The sequence below is a fragment of the Entelurus aequoreus genome, linkage group LG10 (assembly GCF_033978785.1).
Source record: "Entelurus aequoreus isolate RoL-2023_Sb linkage group LG10, RoL_Eaeq_v1.1, whole genome shotgun sequence".
NCBI classification, from domain to species: Eukaryota; Metazoa; Chordata; class Actinopteri; order Syngnathiformes; family Syngnathidae; genus Entelurus; species Entelurus aequoreus.
The window spans coordinates 30322407-30342346 of record NC_084740.1 but is presented as its reverse complement, the minus strand read 5'-3'; the positions used below and the strand labels follow the sequence as shown (position 1 = coordinate 30342346).

Sequence of the window (19940 nt, the reverse complement as noted above, 5' to 3'; positions counted from 1 at the left end):
AGTCATTGCGCACAATCCATGTTGAGGCACAACGCAGTGCCTCATCACCGCACCGTCTCTTCTCAGTATTTGAACGGCAAATGTGAAAATAAAAATAAAAATAATCTAAAACTGGTGAAGTTAAATGGAAAATAACTAGTATAATCACTGGATACATATAACAATTTAATTATTTTTTTTCCTTTTTCCTTTTTTTTTTCTTTCCATGATGGCAGGGGCCGTGCCTCCCCTGCCTCTAGTGACTGCACGCCACTGGTACATATATATATATATATATATATATATATATATATATATATATATATATATATATATATATATATATATATATATATATATATATATATATATATAATATATTTTACTGTTATAAATAGGGCTGCAACTAACAACTAATTTGATAATCGATTAATCTGTCGATTATTACTTTGATTAATCGATTAATAATCGGATAAACGAGACAAACTACATTTATATTCTTTCCAGTATTTTATTGAGAAAAAAAACAGCATACTGGCACCATACCAGACTAGCAGTCGCCTTGGCGTCAGCTAATGGAGATCCATTCAATAAACAATAAACAATACTGGCACCATACTTATTTTGATTATTGTTTCTCAGCTGTTTGTAAATGTTGCAGTTCATAAATAAAGGTTTATAGAAATAAAAATAAAAAAGTAGCCTCTGCGCATGCAGCGAATCAATGACTAAATTAATCGCCAACTATTTTTATATAATCGATTTTAATCGATTTAATCGATTAGTTGTTGCAGCCCTAGTTATAAATAAGCTAGTTTATTTTGCAGTTGGGAAAGGGAAGTCTGGGTTTCTCTGCTTAAGCTGCTGCCCCCGCATCCAGACCTCGGATAAGCAGAAGAACATGGGTGGATGAATTTTGCAGTTCCTTTACATTGAATATTTTAAAAATGTTACTCAAAACTTCACTGGTTTGATGTTGGCAATATTTTGACCCTGGAACACATTAACTTATGTCCCCCTATTTTTCTTTGGGTAAATCGAATTTGTGCCCTGATTTTTTTTTTTTTTTTTTTTTTTGAGTACCAAATAATATACACAATTGATTCCGAATCGCTTCACGAGTTGATTCCCGTTCTTTGCGGTTGTCGTTGAGAACTGGTGAGAGGGAGGGATTGTGTTCTTTCCATGTGGCGCAGCCTCGTGAAGCACTACACTACTAATGTCCAGATGAAACTTTCTTCAGATTGGACATTTTAACACAACATGTGTTCCTCTCCCAGATCCCATCGCTCGCAAATGCTCACACACACACACACACACACACACACACACACACACACACACACACACACACACACACACACACACACACACACACACACACACACACACACACACACACACACACACACACACACACACACACACACACACACACACACACACACACACACACACACACACACACACACACACACACACACACACACACACACACACACACACACACACACACACACACACACACACACACGTAAAACAGAGTGTAAACAGCGTGTGATTGATGGCCGGCCTCATGTGTTGCAGTGTTGATCCCTTCAGCAGGCCCAGCTTCTGCTGTCCGCAGCGGCCATGATGACTTACTACATGGATCCAGTTTCTTCCTATCCGGCCCTTCACCCCTGTGACCGTCTGGGCGCGACGGTAAGACACCCCCGCTCCCGACTCTCTCCCCCTCGTAAATCACCTCAGACGACCGACCCACCACGCTGCCCAGAGATATTGCAACTCTGGAATCCATCACCTCCATTTTTGTGTGTGTGTTGCGTTCACTGTCCTCACCATTTCATCCAGCAAACGTTGACCAATTTCCTTCGTCGGCCTTATGACCTTTTGCACAAGCCAAACAGGCTAACAGGCGGCGCTCGGAGACATCGCACTAAGCGGTCCTAACACAGTCGCCGCCAAACAAATTGTTCCCGAACAACAGAGCGGGAGGAAGCGGGGAACATTGGGATTCCTGTCAGGTGAGCGTTGGAAAGGTGAAGGCCAGAGAGCAGCAAGACAAATGCGCACATTTGTATGCAGAGCTGCAGCGCATTAGGATAAGAGGCGGAGGTTATATGCTAATGACAACCTGATACAAAACATGGAAGGTTGCAGTGCCGCCGCTCCTAATTGGCCCAGGTGGCGGGGCTCGGCTTTGGAATTGAGACGCTGGTACGCCAGGGCGGATGTGGTCAAAAGGTGAGGCAAACTTATTCCGCCATGTTTTTGTAGTACCGACTTAACAAACAACACAGTTGTACATGTTTATATACTTAGACATCAAGTCAGACGGTTTTTCCATCCAAACATGTTGTACTTTAAAGATGCTAATCCAATGTAGGTCAATATATGCTGAGCTAGCCGAACAAAACATCTTAACTTTGAGTTATAGCTCAAGCTTACTAGTGTAATATCTAATATTATATTTCATTAATGATCAATTTATTTAAGTTTTAGAACATGCCGAGGCCAATGCAAAAACAAGATTAAGACCGAAAAAGGCCCGAGGACCACACTTAAAAATAAAATAAAATGAATGGATAAAAAAAATAAAAAATAAAAAAAAAAAAAAATAAATAAAAAATATATATATATATATGTGTGTATATATATATATATATATATATATATATATATATATATATATATATATATATATATATATATATATATATATATGAATGAATATATATATATATATATATATATATATATATATATAAATATATATATATATATATATATATGTATATGTATATATATATATGAATATATATATATATATATATATATATATATATATATATATATATATATATATATATATATATATATATATATATATATATATATATATATATGTATATATACAGTATATATATATGTATATATATATATATACATATATATGTATGTATATACTGTATATGTATATACATATATATGTATGTATATATATGTATATGTATGTACATATATGTATATGTATGTACATATATGTATACATATATATATATATATATGTGTGCAAACCCCGTTTCCATATGAGTTGGGAAATTGTGTTAGATGTAAATATAAACGGAATACAATGATTTGCAAATCCTTTTCAACCCATATTCAATTGAATGCACTACAAAGACAAGATATTTGATGTTCAAACTCATAAACTTTATTTTTTTTTGCAATTCTTTCCCATGCTTGATGTACAGCTTAAGTTGTTCAACAGTCCGGGGGTCTCCGTTGTGGTATTTTGGGCTTCATAATGCGTCACACATTTTCAATGGGAGACAGGTCTGGACTACAGGCAGGCCAGTCTAGTACCCGCACTCTTTTACTATGAAGCCACGTTGATGTAACACTGGGCTTGGCATTGTCTTGCTGAAATAAGCAGGGGCGTCCATGGTAACGTTGCTTGGATGGCAACATATGTTGCTCCAAAACCTGTATGTACCTTTCAGCATTAATGGCGCCTACACAGATGTGTAAGTTACCCATGTCTTGGGCACTAATACACCCCCATAGCATCACAGATGCTGGCTTTTCAACTTTGCGCCTATAACAATCCGGATGGTTCTTTTCCTCTTTGGTCCGGAGGACACGACGTCCACAGTTTCCAAAAACAATTTGAAATGTGGACTAGTCAGACCACAGAACACTTTTCCACTTTGTATCAGTCCATCTTTGATGAGCTCAGGCCCAGCGAAGCTGACGGCGTTTCTGGGTGTTGTTGATAAACGGTTTTCGCCTTGCATAGGAGAGTTTTAACTTGCACTTACAGATGTAGCGACCAACTGTAGTTACTGACAGTGGGTTTCTGAAGTGTTCCTGAGCCCATGTGGTGATATCCTTTACACACTTTTTGAAGCAGTACAGCCTGAGGGATCTTAGCTGCTTACGTGCAGTGATTTCTCCAGATTCTCTGAACCCTTTGATGATATTACGGACCGTAGATGGTGAAATCCCTAAATTCCTTGCAATAGCTGGTTGAGAAAGGTTTTTCTTAAACTGTTCAACAATTTGCTCACGCATTTGTTGACAAAGTGGTGACCCTCGCCCCATCCTTGTTTGTGAATGACTGAGCATTTCATGGAATCTACTTTTATACCCAATCATGGCACCCACCTGTTCCCAATTTGCCTGTTCACCTGTGGGATGTTCCTCAACTTTATCAGTATTTATTGCCACCTTTCCCAACTTCTTTGTCACGTGTTGCTGGCATCAAATTCTAAAGTTAATGATTATTTGCAAAAAAAAATGTTTGTCAGTTTGAACACCAAATATGTTGTCTTTGTAGCATATTCAACAGAATATGGGTTGAAAATGATTTGCAAATCATTGTATTCCGTTTATATTTACATCTAACCCAATTTCCCAACTCATATGGAAACAGGGTTTGTGTATATATATATATATATATATATATATATATATATATATATATATATATATATATATATATATATATATATATATATATATATATATATATACCGTTCAAAAGTTTGGGGTCACATTGAAATGTCCTTATTTTTGAAGGAAAAGCACTGTACTTTTCAATGAAGATAACTTTAAACTAGTCTTAACTTTAAAGAAATACACTCTATACATTGCTAATGTGGTAAATGACTATTCTAGCTGCAAATGTCTGGTTTTTGGTGCAATATCTACATAGGTGTATAGAGGCCCATTTCCAGAAACTATCACTCCAGTGTTCTAATGGTACAATGCTCATTGGCTCAGAAGGCTAATTGATTATTAGAAAACCCTTGTGCAATCATGTTCACACATCTGAAAACAGTTTAGCTCATTACAGAAGCTACAAAACTGACCTTCCTTTGAGCAGATTGAGTTTCTGGAGCATCACATTTGTGGGGTCAATTAAACGCTCAAAATGGCCAGAAAAAGAGAACTTTCATCTGAAACTCGACAGTCTATTCTTGTTCTTAGAAATGAAGGCTATTCCACAAAATTGTTTGGGTGACCCCAACGGTAGTGTATATATATATATATATATATATATATATATATATATATATATATATATATATATATATATATATATATATATATATATATATATATATATATATATATATATACATATATATATATATATATATATATATATATATATATATATATATATATATATATATATATATATATATATATATATATATATATATATATATTATGCATGTATGTATATCAGTGGCGGGCTGTGCATTTTTCACCTAGGCCCTCAGTGATCTCCTCTCAAAATACCGTAATTGACGTCACCACATGGACACGGCTGGAGATACTATACAGAAACACACTTGCACGCAACTGTTCATTGAAGCCCCTCAACAGTGTACAAAAGGGTCTATTTTTCGCCGCATTTAACTTTCAATAAACCCGCTTCAGCAATTAAAACATATCTTATTTAGTACTGTCAAAATTAAAATAATTATTTAAAACAAATGAAACATGAAAAAATTAAGAAATAAAATATTTGAACAATTTGTAGCACCCATCCGACGCCGTATAAGCCAGTGGTACCGTAATAGTCGGTTGATCCGTGGGAAAGTGGCGGGCAGACCATTTCGCCGCCGGTGTTGTGCCAAAATGTGATTGTCTGCCAAAAATGTATTTTCTTCGCGGGAGCGTGTACCGCTCGCTAAACCTGCATTGCTTGGCTTCGTCTGTCCACAGCCGATTACTAGGTGTGAGACAAAAACTTTACCTTCATGGTTATCGTACTGGTGAGTTTTCTGTGGCTCGTATGGTTCCGGTGCCACTTCCTGTTTTTGCAACTTGTGATTGGATACTCACTTGGGACTCCCCAAGTGAGTATCCAATCACTGCGTTAGGCCAGCTAGAAGGTCTTACTGACAACAACTTGTGCTCTGATTGGCTATCGCAATCCTCTATTAACTGTATGTGTCCGTTCACTTACAGTGCACAGATGCCCGCATGATTGATTCTTAAAGGCCTACTGAAATGATTTTTTTTTATTTAAACGGGAATAGCAGATCCATTCTATGTGTCATACTTGATCATTTCGCGATATTGCCATATTTTTACTGAAAGGATTTAGTAGAGAAAATCGACGATAAAGTTCGCAACTTTTGCTCGCTGATAAAAAAAGCCTTGCCTGTACCGGAAGTAGCGTGACGTCACAGGAGCTAGTATTCCTCACAATTCCCCATTGTTTACAATGGAGCGAGAGAGATTCGGACCGAGAAAGTGATGATTACCCCATTAATTTGAGCGAGGATGAAAGATTCGTAGATGAGGAACGTTACAGTGAATGACTTGAGAGACAGTGATGGACGTATCTTTTTTCGCTCTGACCGTAACTTAGGTACAAGCTGGCTCATTGGATTCCACACTCTCCTTTTTTTATTGTGGATCACGGATTTGTATTTTAAACCACCTCGGATACTATATCCTCTTGAAAATGAGAGTCGAGAACGCGAAATGGACATTCAGTGCCTTTTATCTCCACGACAATACATCGGCGAAATGCTTTAGCTACGAGCTAACGTGATAGCATCGTGCTTTAACTGCATATAGAAACAAAATAATAAACCCCTGACTGGAAGGATAGATAGAAAATCAACAATACTATTAAACCGTGGACATGTAAATACACGGTTAATGCTTTCCAGGCTGGCGAAGGTTAACAATGCTGTGCTAACGACGCCATTGAAGCTAACTTAGCAACTTAGCAACGGGACCTCACAGAGCTATGTTAAAACATTAGCTCTCCACCTACGCCAGCCAGCCCTCATCTACTCATCAACACCCGTGCTCACCTGCGTTCCAGCGATCGGCAGAAGGACGAAGGACTTCACCTGATGCGTTTGGCGGCCCGGAGACGTAGGAAGTCAAGGTGAGGTCGGCGGCTAGCGCGGCTAGCGCGGCTAGCGCGGCTAGCGCGGCTAGCGCTCCAACAAAGTCCTCCTGGTTGTGTTGCTGTAGTCCGCTGCTAATACACCAATCCCACCTACAACTGTCTTCTTTGCAGCCTTCATCGTTCATTAAACAAATTGCAAAAGATGTCCAGAATACTGTGGAATTATGAAATGAAAACAGAGCTTTTTGTATAGGATTCTACGGGTACCATAACTTCCGTTACTCTGACTTTGTCACGCGCATACATCATCATACCGCGACGTTTCAGCCGGATATTTCCCGGGAAGTTTTAAATGTCACTTTATAAGTTAACCCGGCCGTATTGGCATGTGTTGCAATGTTAAGATTTCATCATTGATATATAAACTATCAGACTGCGTGGTCGGTAGTAGTGGCTTTCAGTAGGCCTTTAACGCTCCGGGCAGATTTCGTACAGCACGGCAACATAAGATAGCTGAATTCTGATTGGATACAAACTCTAAACTAAAAACAACAGCACTGGAAGGAGCACAATATGACATGAAGAGAATATGAATAGTTTTAGATATTTAGGGAAAGTAATTACTTTTATCTTTATTTATTATCATGATTTCTGGTTATGTTAGGCCAGCAGAGAAGGCCTTGCTGGCCCTGACGGCCCACCACTATACAGTATATACATATATATGTACGTATATATTTTTATACATATATATATATATATATATATATATATATATATATATATATATATATATATATATATATATATATATTTATATGACATGCACCTGGGGATAAGTTGATTGGCAACACTAAATTGGCCCTAGTGTGTGAATGTGAGTGTGAATGTTGTCTGTCTATCTGTGTTGGCCCTGCGATGAGGTGGCGACTTGTCCAGGGTGTACCCCGATTGTAGCTGAGATAGGCTTCAGCGGCCCCAAAGGGAATAAGCGGTAGAAAATGGATGTATATATATATATATATATATATATATATATATATATATATATATATATATATATATATATATATATATATATATATATATATATAGTTTTTTAGATGTCTTTGTAATTTCAGGCCCAATGCTTCAGTTTGTTTGTCTGTTGTTCTTTTTTTGTAGTTTCAGGACAGTAACTAAATGTGACACATTTTCCGAACTATAGAGCGTATATAAGCCACACCCACTAAATTTGCAGAATCTTTTCCCAACATATTAGCATACTTTGTGAAATAATTATTATTCACACAGAGAGATTATCTTAATTGTCTCCAAACGTCACTTCCTGTCAATGAGAAAGGACGCAAAGAAAAAAAGCTCCGCTTCTGCTACCGGAGTTTTTGTTAAGTCTGAAGATTTTGACCACTGATTTGCGATCACAGCCACAGGAGAGTCACCTGGCATCTTCGATCTGATTTTGGTCAGTTGAGAGGCACTGATACGCTGAAATAAGGCGAGTGGAAGAGCCGTTAGCCTCAAGCCAAAGGCGCCTCCCGCAGTTCAAAGCGGTTGCCTAGCAACCAAAAGTTACGGCGAGTTTACAGCGGTTTTAAAGTGATCCCGACGTCGCAGAGTGATATAAGTTGACAGGCTGACACCTCAAATGGATCTCTGAACGGCGCAAGGTACGAAATTGTTGAAAAAACAAGTTAAAAGTGCCGCAAGTCGCTAAAGAAGTAACTGCCCTTAAGACATAAGAGGCGCTGACGTCAATGACTGCCGCGATGCCAAAAGTTAAAGGGTTGACTGGAAAGACTGATTTGAAGCTGGGCACAGGACATGATGGGATTCAAGAAGGGATACTACAAAAAATACTCCAGGAATTTAAAGAAGAAATGATAGAAAAATTGGAAGAATTGATGGATGGATGGAAAGAGGATATGAAAGAAATGAAAGAAGAAATTAAAGAAATGAAAAAAGAGAACAACTCCAGAAATAAAGAAGCCACTGAAATGAGCAAACAAATGAAGATCCTTCAAGAAGACAACAACATGCTGAGCAACATCATAGATGAAATGGATCAGGATAAACGAATGAATGACATCATTGTGACAGGGCACCGAATTAAACCAAGATCTTATGCGAAAGCTGTGAATAATGAAGGTGAACCAGATGAAATGGATATGGTCTCAGCAGAACAGCAAGTGGTCAACTTTCTGCAATCAAAAGAAATTGAAATTGACATTAATACCATCGAAACATGCATCCCACTGAACGGAAGAAACAACAACGCTACTCCAGTCGTGCTCGTGAAACTCGTAAACAGAAAATCTAAAATGGCATTGCTGAGACAGGGAAAGAAGCTGAAGGGAACAAATGTGTACATGAATGAGCATCTCACAAAACGTAATGCTGGAATCGCCAAGAAAGCACGCGACTTGAGAAGGCAGGGAAAAATCCAGGGAACTTGGAGCGCCAACTGTAAAATCTACATCAAGCTGAATGGAAGTCCAGAAGCAAGAGTAATTGTTGTCCATGACATCAAGGACCTGGACAATTTTTTAAGTTTACACAGCTACCACAACAACGATGATAATGGACTCTGACAGAAAACAAGCACCTAAATTCAGCATCGGCACTACTATGTTCCAAGGGACGACTAAACAAGAGGACCTAGATTCACAATTGCATCCACCTACACTTATAGAGATTATTGAAACAACATCAAAGTTTGTTGAACAAGAAAATATGGAACTAAAAAATTTCTGCAACAAAGATCACAAAAACCAGGATTTGGAAAATGATATAGATCCAGATACACATTTTTTCTCCCACATCAGTAATAGTTGTTTTTATTATACAGATGATCAATATAATAGCAACATTGAATGTGATAACAAATTGTCAATTATTCATTTTAATAGTAGAAGCTTGTATGCAAATTACAACAACATTAAGAACTTTTTGGAACACATCAACGAACCCTTCAAAGTGATTGCTGTCACAGAAACATGGATTGATGATAAAAAAGGAATAGATTTTGATCTGGAGGGATATGAACTAAACTACATCAACAGAACCAACAAAAATGGAGGAGGAGTAGCTGTGTACGTGATGAAGAACCTGAACTACAAAGTGGTAAAAAACATGTCATTTGCCATAGATAATATCTTAGAATGTATAACCATTGAAATATGTCAGGAAAAAAGCAAAAACATATTCATCAGTTGTATATATAGATCACCTAAGTCAAGTATAGAAACATTTGAAGAATGGATCAAGGCAACTTACATGGACAATGGTCAAAGAATAATGTTCTTATGTGGTGACTTTAATATTGACTTATTGAACCCCAACAAGCAAAAGTCTATTGATGACTTCATTGATACAATGTACAGCATCAGTCTATATCCTAAAATCACAAAGCCAAGCAGAATCACGCTTATTGATAATATTTTTACCAATGATTTTGATAATAACACTACAAGTGATCTACTTATAAGCGACGTTAGTGATCATCTGCCAGTTTTTACAATATATGATGGAAACTACAAGAAGAACATGGAAGACAAAAGGACATTTCGAAGACTATGCACAGAGAAGAGGATGACTGCCTTCAAAATTGAGCTACAAAAGCAAGTTTGGGACAATGTGTATAATGAAAAAGAGGTTGATGAAGCATATGAACATTTCTTAAACAAGTTCATAATACTTTATGACAAATATTGTCCATGGATACAACTCAGTAACAAGCAGAGAAAGAATAATCAACCATGGATGACAAAAGGATTAAAAAATGCTTGTAAGAAGAAGAATACACTATATAGAAAATTTATAGCACAAAGAACTATAGAGGCAGAAATTAAGTACAAAAAGTATAAAAACAAGTTAACAGAAATACTACGATCATGTAGAAAAGAATATTACAGTGAATTATTGGACAGGAACAAAAATAATATGAGAGCAACATGGGGCATCCTCAATAGCATTATTAAAAATGGAACTAAGAGGGACTACCCTCAATACTTCTTAGATGAAAATTAAAAAAATGACAACATAAAGGAAGTAGTTGAAAGCTTCAATAATTATTTTGTAAATATTGGACCAAAATTGGAAGAAAGGATTCCAGACCCAGTTCCAATTGAGGACTATAATGATACCATAGAGCGAAATCCCAACTCCATGTTCCTCAGTAATGTGACACAGGAGGAAATAGTTACAATCGTGAAAAAATGTAAATCTAAGACTTCAACTGATTGTAACGGAATTGATATGGAAACGATAAAAAAGGTTATTGAAGAGGTCTCAGGACCATTAATGTATATTAGTAACCTATCATTTCAAACAGGTACATTTCCAAACAAAATGAAAATAGCTAAAGTTGCACCAATTTATAAGACTGGAGACAAACATCAATTTACAAATTATAGATCTGTTTCTCTACCTCCACAATTTTCTAAAATCATTGAAAAACTGTTCAGTAACAGATTAGAAAGTTTCATAAATAAAAATAGAATACTCGAAGAGAACCAATATGGATACAGAGCTAATGTTTCAACTTCAATGGCTTTAATTGAAATTACAGAAGAAATTACCAATGCAATAGATAGTAAAAAATGTGCGGCAGCGGTTTTTATGGATCTAACTAAAGCATTTGACACAATTAATCACAATATTTTAATCAAAAAACTAGAACGATATGGCATCAGAGGGTTAGTCTTAAACTGGATAAGAAGTTATCTAACGAACAGGAAACAATACGTGAAGCTAGGCGAACACACGTCTACAACGCTAAATATATCCTGTGGTGTACCTCAGGGATCAATACTGGGACCTAAATTATTCAATCTCTATATAAATGACATTTGTAAAGTTACAAAATATTTAAAGTTAGTATTATTTGCGGATGATACAACAGCGTTTTGTTCAGGAGAGAACACACAGGAGATAATACAAATAATAACAGAAGAAATTAACAAATTAAAAAGATGGTTTGACAAAAACAGACTATCGTTGAATCTTAGTAAAACTAAAATAATGCTATTTGGTAACAGTAGAAGAGAAAGTCAAACACAAATACAAATAGACGGAATAGAAATTGAAAGAGTAAACGAAACCAAATTGCTAGGTATAATGATTGATGATAAATTGAACTGGAAATCTCACGTAAAAAATATACAACATAAAGTTGCAAGAAACACGTCAATAATGAATAAAGCAAAACATGTTCTAGACCAAAAATCCCTTCATATTCTCTACTGCTCACTAGTGTTACCATATCTGAGCTACTGTGTAGAAATATGGGGAAATAATTACAAAAGTACACTTCATTCATTAACGGTGTTACAAAAAAGATCAGTTAGAATAATACATAATGTTGGATATAGAGAACATACAAACCCTTTATTTATTGAATCAAAAATACTGAAATTCCACGACATAGTGAATTTGCAAACAGCTAAAATTATGCACAAAGCAAACTATAACCTGCTACCCAAGAATATACAACAATTCTTCTCAAAAAAAGAGGAGAAATATAATCTTAGAGAAAAACGTAATTTAAAACATTTGTTTGCACGTACAACACTTAAGACCTTCAGTATATCAGTATGTGGAATGAAATTATGGAATGGATTAAGCAAAGCAATCAAACAATGTACTAATATGATGCACTTCAAGAAACTCTTCAAACTTAAAGTGTTTACAAAGTACAAAGAAGAAGAACCATGACAAACATTCTCAATTTATTTCATCCATCCATTCATTCATACTTAAAGTAATCTTACTTATCTCATCATATGAAATATGACTTACTTCACCAATTATTATTATTAAATTCTTACTATTATTTATTTATTTATTTATTTTTATTGTGATTACTTATGGAGTTTATTGTGAAAAAATTGTGAACAGGAAGTGAACAAAAAGTTTTGCAACTGTTATGTAAAGAAAAGGGGTAGGATTAAATAAGCTCTGCTTCTTCCTACTCCTTTTCGAACATGTTGAAAAGAAACTGGAAATTGTGATGTATCATGTTGTATGCTTGCATGTTCGAAATAAACTCAAACTCAAACTCAAACAGTGCCTGTAACACGGCAGTAAAATGGATAATCAAACAAAACAGAAGTCATCGTCATGGACCCACTGGCTGCGGAAGCTAGCTGTCCAATCAGAGAAACAGACTCAATAACTAAACGGTGAAGTTTTGGTGAATTTACTAAACAATACACAAAGAATGCCATTGTAAGTTAATAATACTAACACAGACACTTGTAAACGTGTGAGCATATTAGCTAATACTAACAACACTAGTTTCATTACATTACAATCGAACGTACACATGTGCAAGAAAACACTCCTACAGACATCACACATGAGATGTTTTAGTAAGTATTAATAGATTTAGTTATATTGGAAAATTTAGAAATGTTGCTCGGAGTGAAGGATGTAGGAACGCTATATACGGCTAGAGGAAAAAACTGCAATTGTACTTCCGGTTGAAAGCTCAAGTCTAAACAGAAGGGCACTGCAGCACCTGCAGTGAGCAAACTTGTCCAAAAGATGGCGCCAAAGCTCAAACAATAAAGCACAATTTAAGTGTCTTTGATTGTTTTGTCTTTTTTAGAGCTATTTGTATTATGGCTGTCAGCCAAGGAAAATACATAAATTACTTTCACCGTTTTAAATGCCGCTAGGTTCAAAGTATAGCAAAAAAGTAGCTGCTTATAGTCTGTAAATTACGGTATTTAAGATTGTACTTTGACTTTTGAGTGATTTTTTGGTGTGTTTTTACCGCTTTATTCTTATATTATGACATGACATTTTGAAATTAAGACTTGTTATTCCTGGTAAAACTACAACTTTATTTTCGTAATATAACATATTTACTGTTGTAAAAAATAAGATATTTTTTTCTCGTAATATTTTAAATTTATTAGTAAAATTGTGCTCTTTTTTTTGTAAAGGTAGTAATTCAGTGTTGTAATATTACCACTTTATTTTTGTAAAATGTACACTTTAATTTGTGGGTTGCAAGTAACCGTATTCTCACACACACACACACACACACACACACACACACACACACACACACACACACACACACACACACACACACACACACACACACACACGCACACACAAAAATTACAATGTTTTTTTTTCTTAATATTTTGGCTTTATTCGTAAAAAGATCACATCTGTCTTTCGTATATACATTCGTAAAAAAGTGTGTGGAAATCACTACTTTATTGTGTGAATGCCACAAAACCTTTGCACATTATTCTTTATAATAGGGAAATATATATACCGTATTTTTCGGAGTATAAGTCGCACCGGAGTATAAGGCGCACCTGCCGAAAATGCATAATAAAGAAGGAAAAAAAACATGTATAAGTCCGAAAAATACGGTACATTTTTTTGTGTAAAATTATTTTTTTCTCACAAAAACAATGATTTTTTTTTCTTGGGATATTTTCAAATTCAGTCGAAAAAACTCTACAATTATGACAGATTTTTTTTTAGATTTTTTTTTTTTTAGATTGTTTTCCTCTACAGTTTTATCCTTATAATATTTCAACATAAGAATAATAAACAAAATATATGTTTTGAACGTCATTCATATAGTTTTTTGTTTCTTTTTCTCTTTATTTTTTTTTTAAACGGAACAATCCCAAATGTTGTAGGCCCAAATTGTCATGTTGTTTGTCTTTTTCTTTTTCTTTGTCTTGTTTAGTTTAGTTTTGGAACATACAGTAAGTTTGTTTTGCTTTTTTATTGACTTTTGTTGCTGCTGGAGTACGTCAGTCAGTCAGTTTAACACACACATACGTATTTTAACACACTTAACTTACTTTTTTAATTGTGAAACTGAATATTTGAATATTCCACCTTTTTCCAGCCTATGTATGTCAAATAGTCGTGTGGCGCCACTACTATGGTTTCTCTCCTCTCTCCAATCCGTCCATCATCACGTTGCTCCTTCATGCATTCTCACTTTCTTCGCTCGCTCTCTGGACTGATAGAAGATAAATCTCGTCTCACTCTCATACCCATAAAGGCTCGCATAAATCCCCCAACATCGCCGTTTCTTGTTTGTGCTCTAAAAAGCTGGCCGGCTACTGATAAACGCTGCTGTGCTTATCAGATGGTCAGTCAGTGTAGAATGATGTCGTATAACACACAGCTGGGATACTTTAATTAGTTACTTTGTGACAAAATGTGTTTTTCCTTTCCAACAGAAGTCCCTCAACAATATCTACTGAGACTTGTTGACCAGTGCACGTTTAGATATGCTAAAAATTAACACACCGCTATCTCTTATATCCAGCAAAATTCATACCCCCCCCCTCCCCAGTCGCATTTCTGAGATAAGCTGCAAAATAAAACAACACAGCAAAAAAAGATAAAGCGTCATACTTAGCCGAGGCAGAAACAACGCAGTAAATAATGGTTCTGTTTTGTTTGTCCACAGAAGCAGAGCGGGGGAGTCACCGTCCGTCCTCAGTTTCATCTTCCGGCTGTTGTCCACCCTCAGCAGCAACACTTCTGCCCCTCACAGCCGCTCTACCCCCAACATGTGCCCCTGCAGGAGGTCCCCAATGGACGTGACATGTGTCCCACAGGTAGGACATGTTCATCCAATGTCCTTCTATGGACCATCACCAAATTAAGCCAAGTCCCAAAATATCCAACTCATGCATAATACATGAATGACTAATATTTCAACATTGATGCGTCGTTCAATGGGACATTTAGGTGAATATAAATTTTTTTGACAGTTATTCATACCAACATGGGAAAATACAGTAATTTAAAAAAAATGTTTTTTTACTTTTGAAAATAAAAACTAATATTTGCAATGTAAGTAATATTTTAATGTCCATTGCACCGGTCGCCCAGGGGGGGTTGTGGGTCCCCTCCAAGGTTTCTCATTGTGTTGAGTTTTTCCTTGCCCTGATGTGGGATCTGAGCCGAGGATGTCGTTGTGGCTTGTGCGGCCCTTTGAGACACTTGTGATTTAGGGCTATATAAATAAACTTTGATTGATTGATTGAATGTATTTCTTATTTCAAAAATACACAACAAATATTTTCATTTTATAAAAACTAAAAACATTCGTTGTTACTTTTAATGATTTATGTTACAACTTCTTATAAAAGAAAACCTATTTTGATTATTAGTTTTTATCAATAATGTAGTATTTATTTATTAATGTAATATTAATTATTATTAAGGGATTTGGTTATTATAATAAATAGTATTATTTGATAGGGAAATCATAATACAGGTACTGAGAAAACAGACACTTTTTTTTAAAATAAAAACAAAAATAAAAAAAAATTACTAAATAAATAAAAATTCTACAAAAAATTAAAATATTACAAAATAATAAAATAAAAAAAACACACCCCATCTTACATTTCAGTCATAGTGGGTAGCAATGCACTGCCTTCGTCTTCACCACAAGCAGATGGAGAATCACACGAACCGACTAAAAGAAAAAAAAGTTTAAAAAAAAACAAATCACAAACATACAGAGAAGTGTCACTGAATAAAAACAAACAAAAAAAGAGTTGAGGTAAGTGGAAAAGTTCATTGTCAACATTGAATATTTATCCTTTAGTGTCTTTATTGCAGCAATGTAACTCATCATACAGCCCCAGGTCAAGTCTAATTGTTTTGGTGTACCCCTCAGATTATATTTAATTGTCTCTAATTCTAAAAAAAACATGAGGTCCTTAAGCCATAGGGAGGACTATAGCTTCTAGTAGTAATATTTTAATTATGTATTTCTTTAATACAGCTTTGTTTTACTTTTGATAAATACATCCATCCATTTTCTACCACTGGTCCCTCTCGGGGCCGCGGGGGTGCTTGAGTCTATCCCAGCTGCACTCGGGCAGAAGGCGGGGTACAACCTGGATCAAATAAAATAAAATAAAATGAGATACATTTATAAAAAAAATTAAGTATAAGTTGTACTCGGACATGTGACTTTTGAACAGAAATAAACAAAGTGGTGGGCCACCAAACCAACATGGCTACTGTGCAGCAAACAGACTGCAAACTCTCTAAGGGGCCAAGATATTGCCATTAAAAGCAGATACCAGCAAAGAATGTAACTATGCAATGGAATAGACCTCTATACTTGATCAAAAAAAGATTATACATCTGTCATGTGCCCAGACATCATTTTACACAACAAAACAGATGAAAACTTGGAAAATCATGGAGGTCTACAACTTCTTTGTGTGTGGCTGGGTCAAGTAAATTGGTATGAAGACTATTCCAGATAAATATGCGTTGTTTTTGCTCGGGTAAGTTTGCATTTCATGATTTAACTTCACATCTACTGATGTTTGTTGCTGTTTCACGCACCTTTTACGAGCGGGCATGTCTTTCCTGTCTTTATCAATCAATCAATCAATGTTTATTTATATAGCCCTAAATCACAAGTGTCTCAAAGGGCTGTACAAGCCACAACGACATCCTCGGTACAGAGCCCACATACTTTATCTAATTATAACTGGAGTTGGCAACATTGTGTATGTGCTGAAAGCTTCATTTACAGTCGTGGTCAAAAGTTTACATACACTTGTAAAAAACATAATGTCATGGCTGTCTTGAGTTCCCAATCATTTCTACAACTTATTTTTGTTGTGATAGAGTGATTGGAGCACATACTTGTTGGTCACAAAAAACATTCATGAAGTTTGGTTCTTTTATGAATTTATTATGGCTCTACTGAAAATGTGAGCAAATCTGCTGGGTCAAAAGTATACATACAGCAATGTTAATATTTGGTTACATGTCCCTTGGCAAGTTTCACTGCAATGAGGCGCTTTTGGTAGCCATCCACAAGCTTCTGCTTGAATTTTTGACCACTCCTCTTGACAAAATTGGTGCAGTTCAGCTAAATGTGTTGGTTTTCTGACCTGGACTTGTTTCTTCAGCATTGTCCACACGTTTAAGTCAGGACTTTGGGAAGGCCATTCTAAAACCTTCATTCTAGCCTGATTTAGCCATTCCTTTACCACTTTTGACGTGTGTTTGGGGTCATTGTCCTGTTGGAACACCCAACTGCGCCCAAGACCCAACCTAGGTAGGCGTGGTGTTCTTGGGATTTTCTCCTCCAAACATGTTGCTGGGTATTGTGGCCAAACAGCTCAATTTTTGTTTCGTCTGACATCACATGGACAAAGATAAGACCTTCTGGAGCAGGGGTCACTAACCTTTTTGAAACCAAGAGCTACTTCTTGGGTACTGATTAATGCGAAGGGCTACCAGTTTGATACACACTTAAATAAATTGCCAGAAATAGCCAATTTGCTCAATTTACCTTTAACTCTATGTTATTATTAATAATTAATGATATTTACACTTAATTGAACGGTTTAAAAGAGGAGAAAACACGAAAAAAATGACAATTACATTTTGAAACATAGTTTATCTTCAATTTCGACTCTTTAAAATTCAAAATTCAACCAAAAAAAGAAGAGAAAAACTAGCTAATTCGAATCTTTTTGAAAAAATTAAAAAAATAATTTATGGAACATCATTAGTAATTTTTTCTGATTAAGATTAATTTTTAGAATTTTGATGACATGTTTTAAATAGGTTAAAATCCAATCTGCACTTTGTTAGAATATATAACAAATTGGACCAAGCTATATTTCTAACAAAGACACATCATTTCTTCTAGATTTTCCAGAATTTTTTTTTTAAAAGAAATTCAAAAGACTTTGAAATAAGATTTAAATTTGATTCTACAGATTTTTTAGATTTGCCAGAATATTTTTTTGAATTTTAATCATAATAAGTTTGAAGAAATATTTCACAAATATTCTTCGTCGAAAAAACCGAAGCTAAAATGAAGAATTAAATTAAAATGTATTTATTATTCTTTACAATAAAAAATAAATTTACTTGAACATTGATTTAAATTGTCAGGAAAGAAGATGAAGGAATTTAAAAGGTAAAAAGGTATATGTGTTTAAAAATCCTAAAATCATTTTTAAGGTTGTATTTTTTCTCTAAAATTGTCTTTCTGAAAGTTATAAGAAGGAAAGTAAAAAAATAAATGAATTTATTTAAACAAGTGAAGACCAAGTTTTTTAAATATTTTCTTGGATTTTCAAATTCTATTTGAGTTTTGTCTCTCTTAGAAGTAAAAATGTTGAGCAAAGCGAGACCAGCTTGCTAGTAAATAAATAACATTTAAAAAATAGAGGCAGCTCACTGGTAAGTGCTGCTATTTGAGCTCTTTTTAGAACAGGCCAGCGGGCTACTCATCTGGTCCTTACGGGCTACCTGGTGCCCGCGGGCACCGTGTTGGTGACCCCTGTTCTGGAGGAATGTTCTGTGGTCAGATGAAACAAAAATGTATTGAGGGTTACAACATGAGTTGCAGAAAATATTTTGATGATATTTTGGCTATATTGAAAAATTGGGTACGTTTTTTTCTATTTTCAAGACTTTCTCTGATAAAACAGCAAATGTATTCTCAAAATACTACAATTGATTCTGTATTAAAAGTACAAACATTTTCATTTTGAGCTGTTCACCACACCCTTGAAAAGGTTTGTGTGCTTTATTCTAATATTCACATTGTAAAAGTTCTACATTATTCTCATAATATTTAACACATTTTGTGGAAAAATCTCTTTATTTTTATGTAAGACCATGACTTTTTTCCTTGTATTATTTGTATTTCATTTTTAAATGTTATATATGTATTTGTAATATTTGTACTTGAATTTACTTGGATTGTACCACTGTAGTATAGTAAAATATACACTTGAATGTTGTTTAACACTCATAAAATTGTGAATGCGTTCTCGTACAAATACCGCTTTATTCTTATATTATGACGACTACTTAGTTTTCCTAATATTATAAATGAATTGACTTTGTTTCTTGTATTATTTTGGCTTTACCTGCAAAAATGTGCCTTTTCTAGTAAAGTACTACTTTATTGTATTAATATTATCACTTTATTCTAGTAAAAACACTTTAAAGGCCTACTGAAATGAAATGTTCTTATTTAAACGGGGATAGCAGGTCCATTCTATGTGTCATACTTGATCAT

At 35.1% G+C, this 19940-nt stretch overlaps 1 protein-coding gene across 1 annotated transcript in view; it reads left to right on the top strand.

Annotated features, from left to right (window-relative positions):
- Window positions 1–19940, top strand: part of ets1 (v-ets avian erythroblastosis virus E26 oncogene homolog 1) — a 135698-nt gene that overhangs the window by 7359 nt on the left and 108399 nt on the right. The window contains exons 2-3 of the mRNA XM_062060505.1: window positions 1567–1683; window positions 15324–15474. Of these exons, the coding sequence (XP_061916489.1) occupies window positions 1612–1683; window positions 15324–15474 (223 nt within the window). The 5' untranslated portion in view covers window positions 1567–1611. The remainder of the gene's footprint in view (window positions 1–1566; window positions 1684–15323; window positions 15475–19940) is intronic.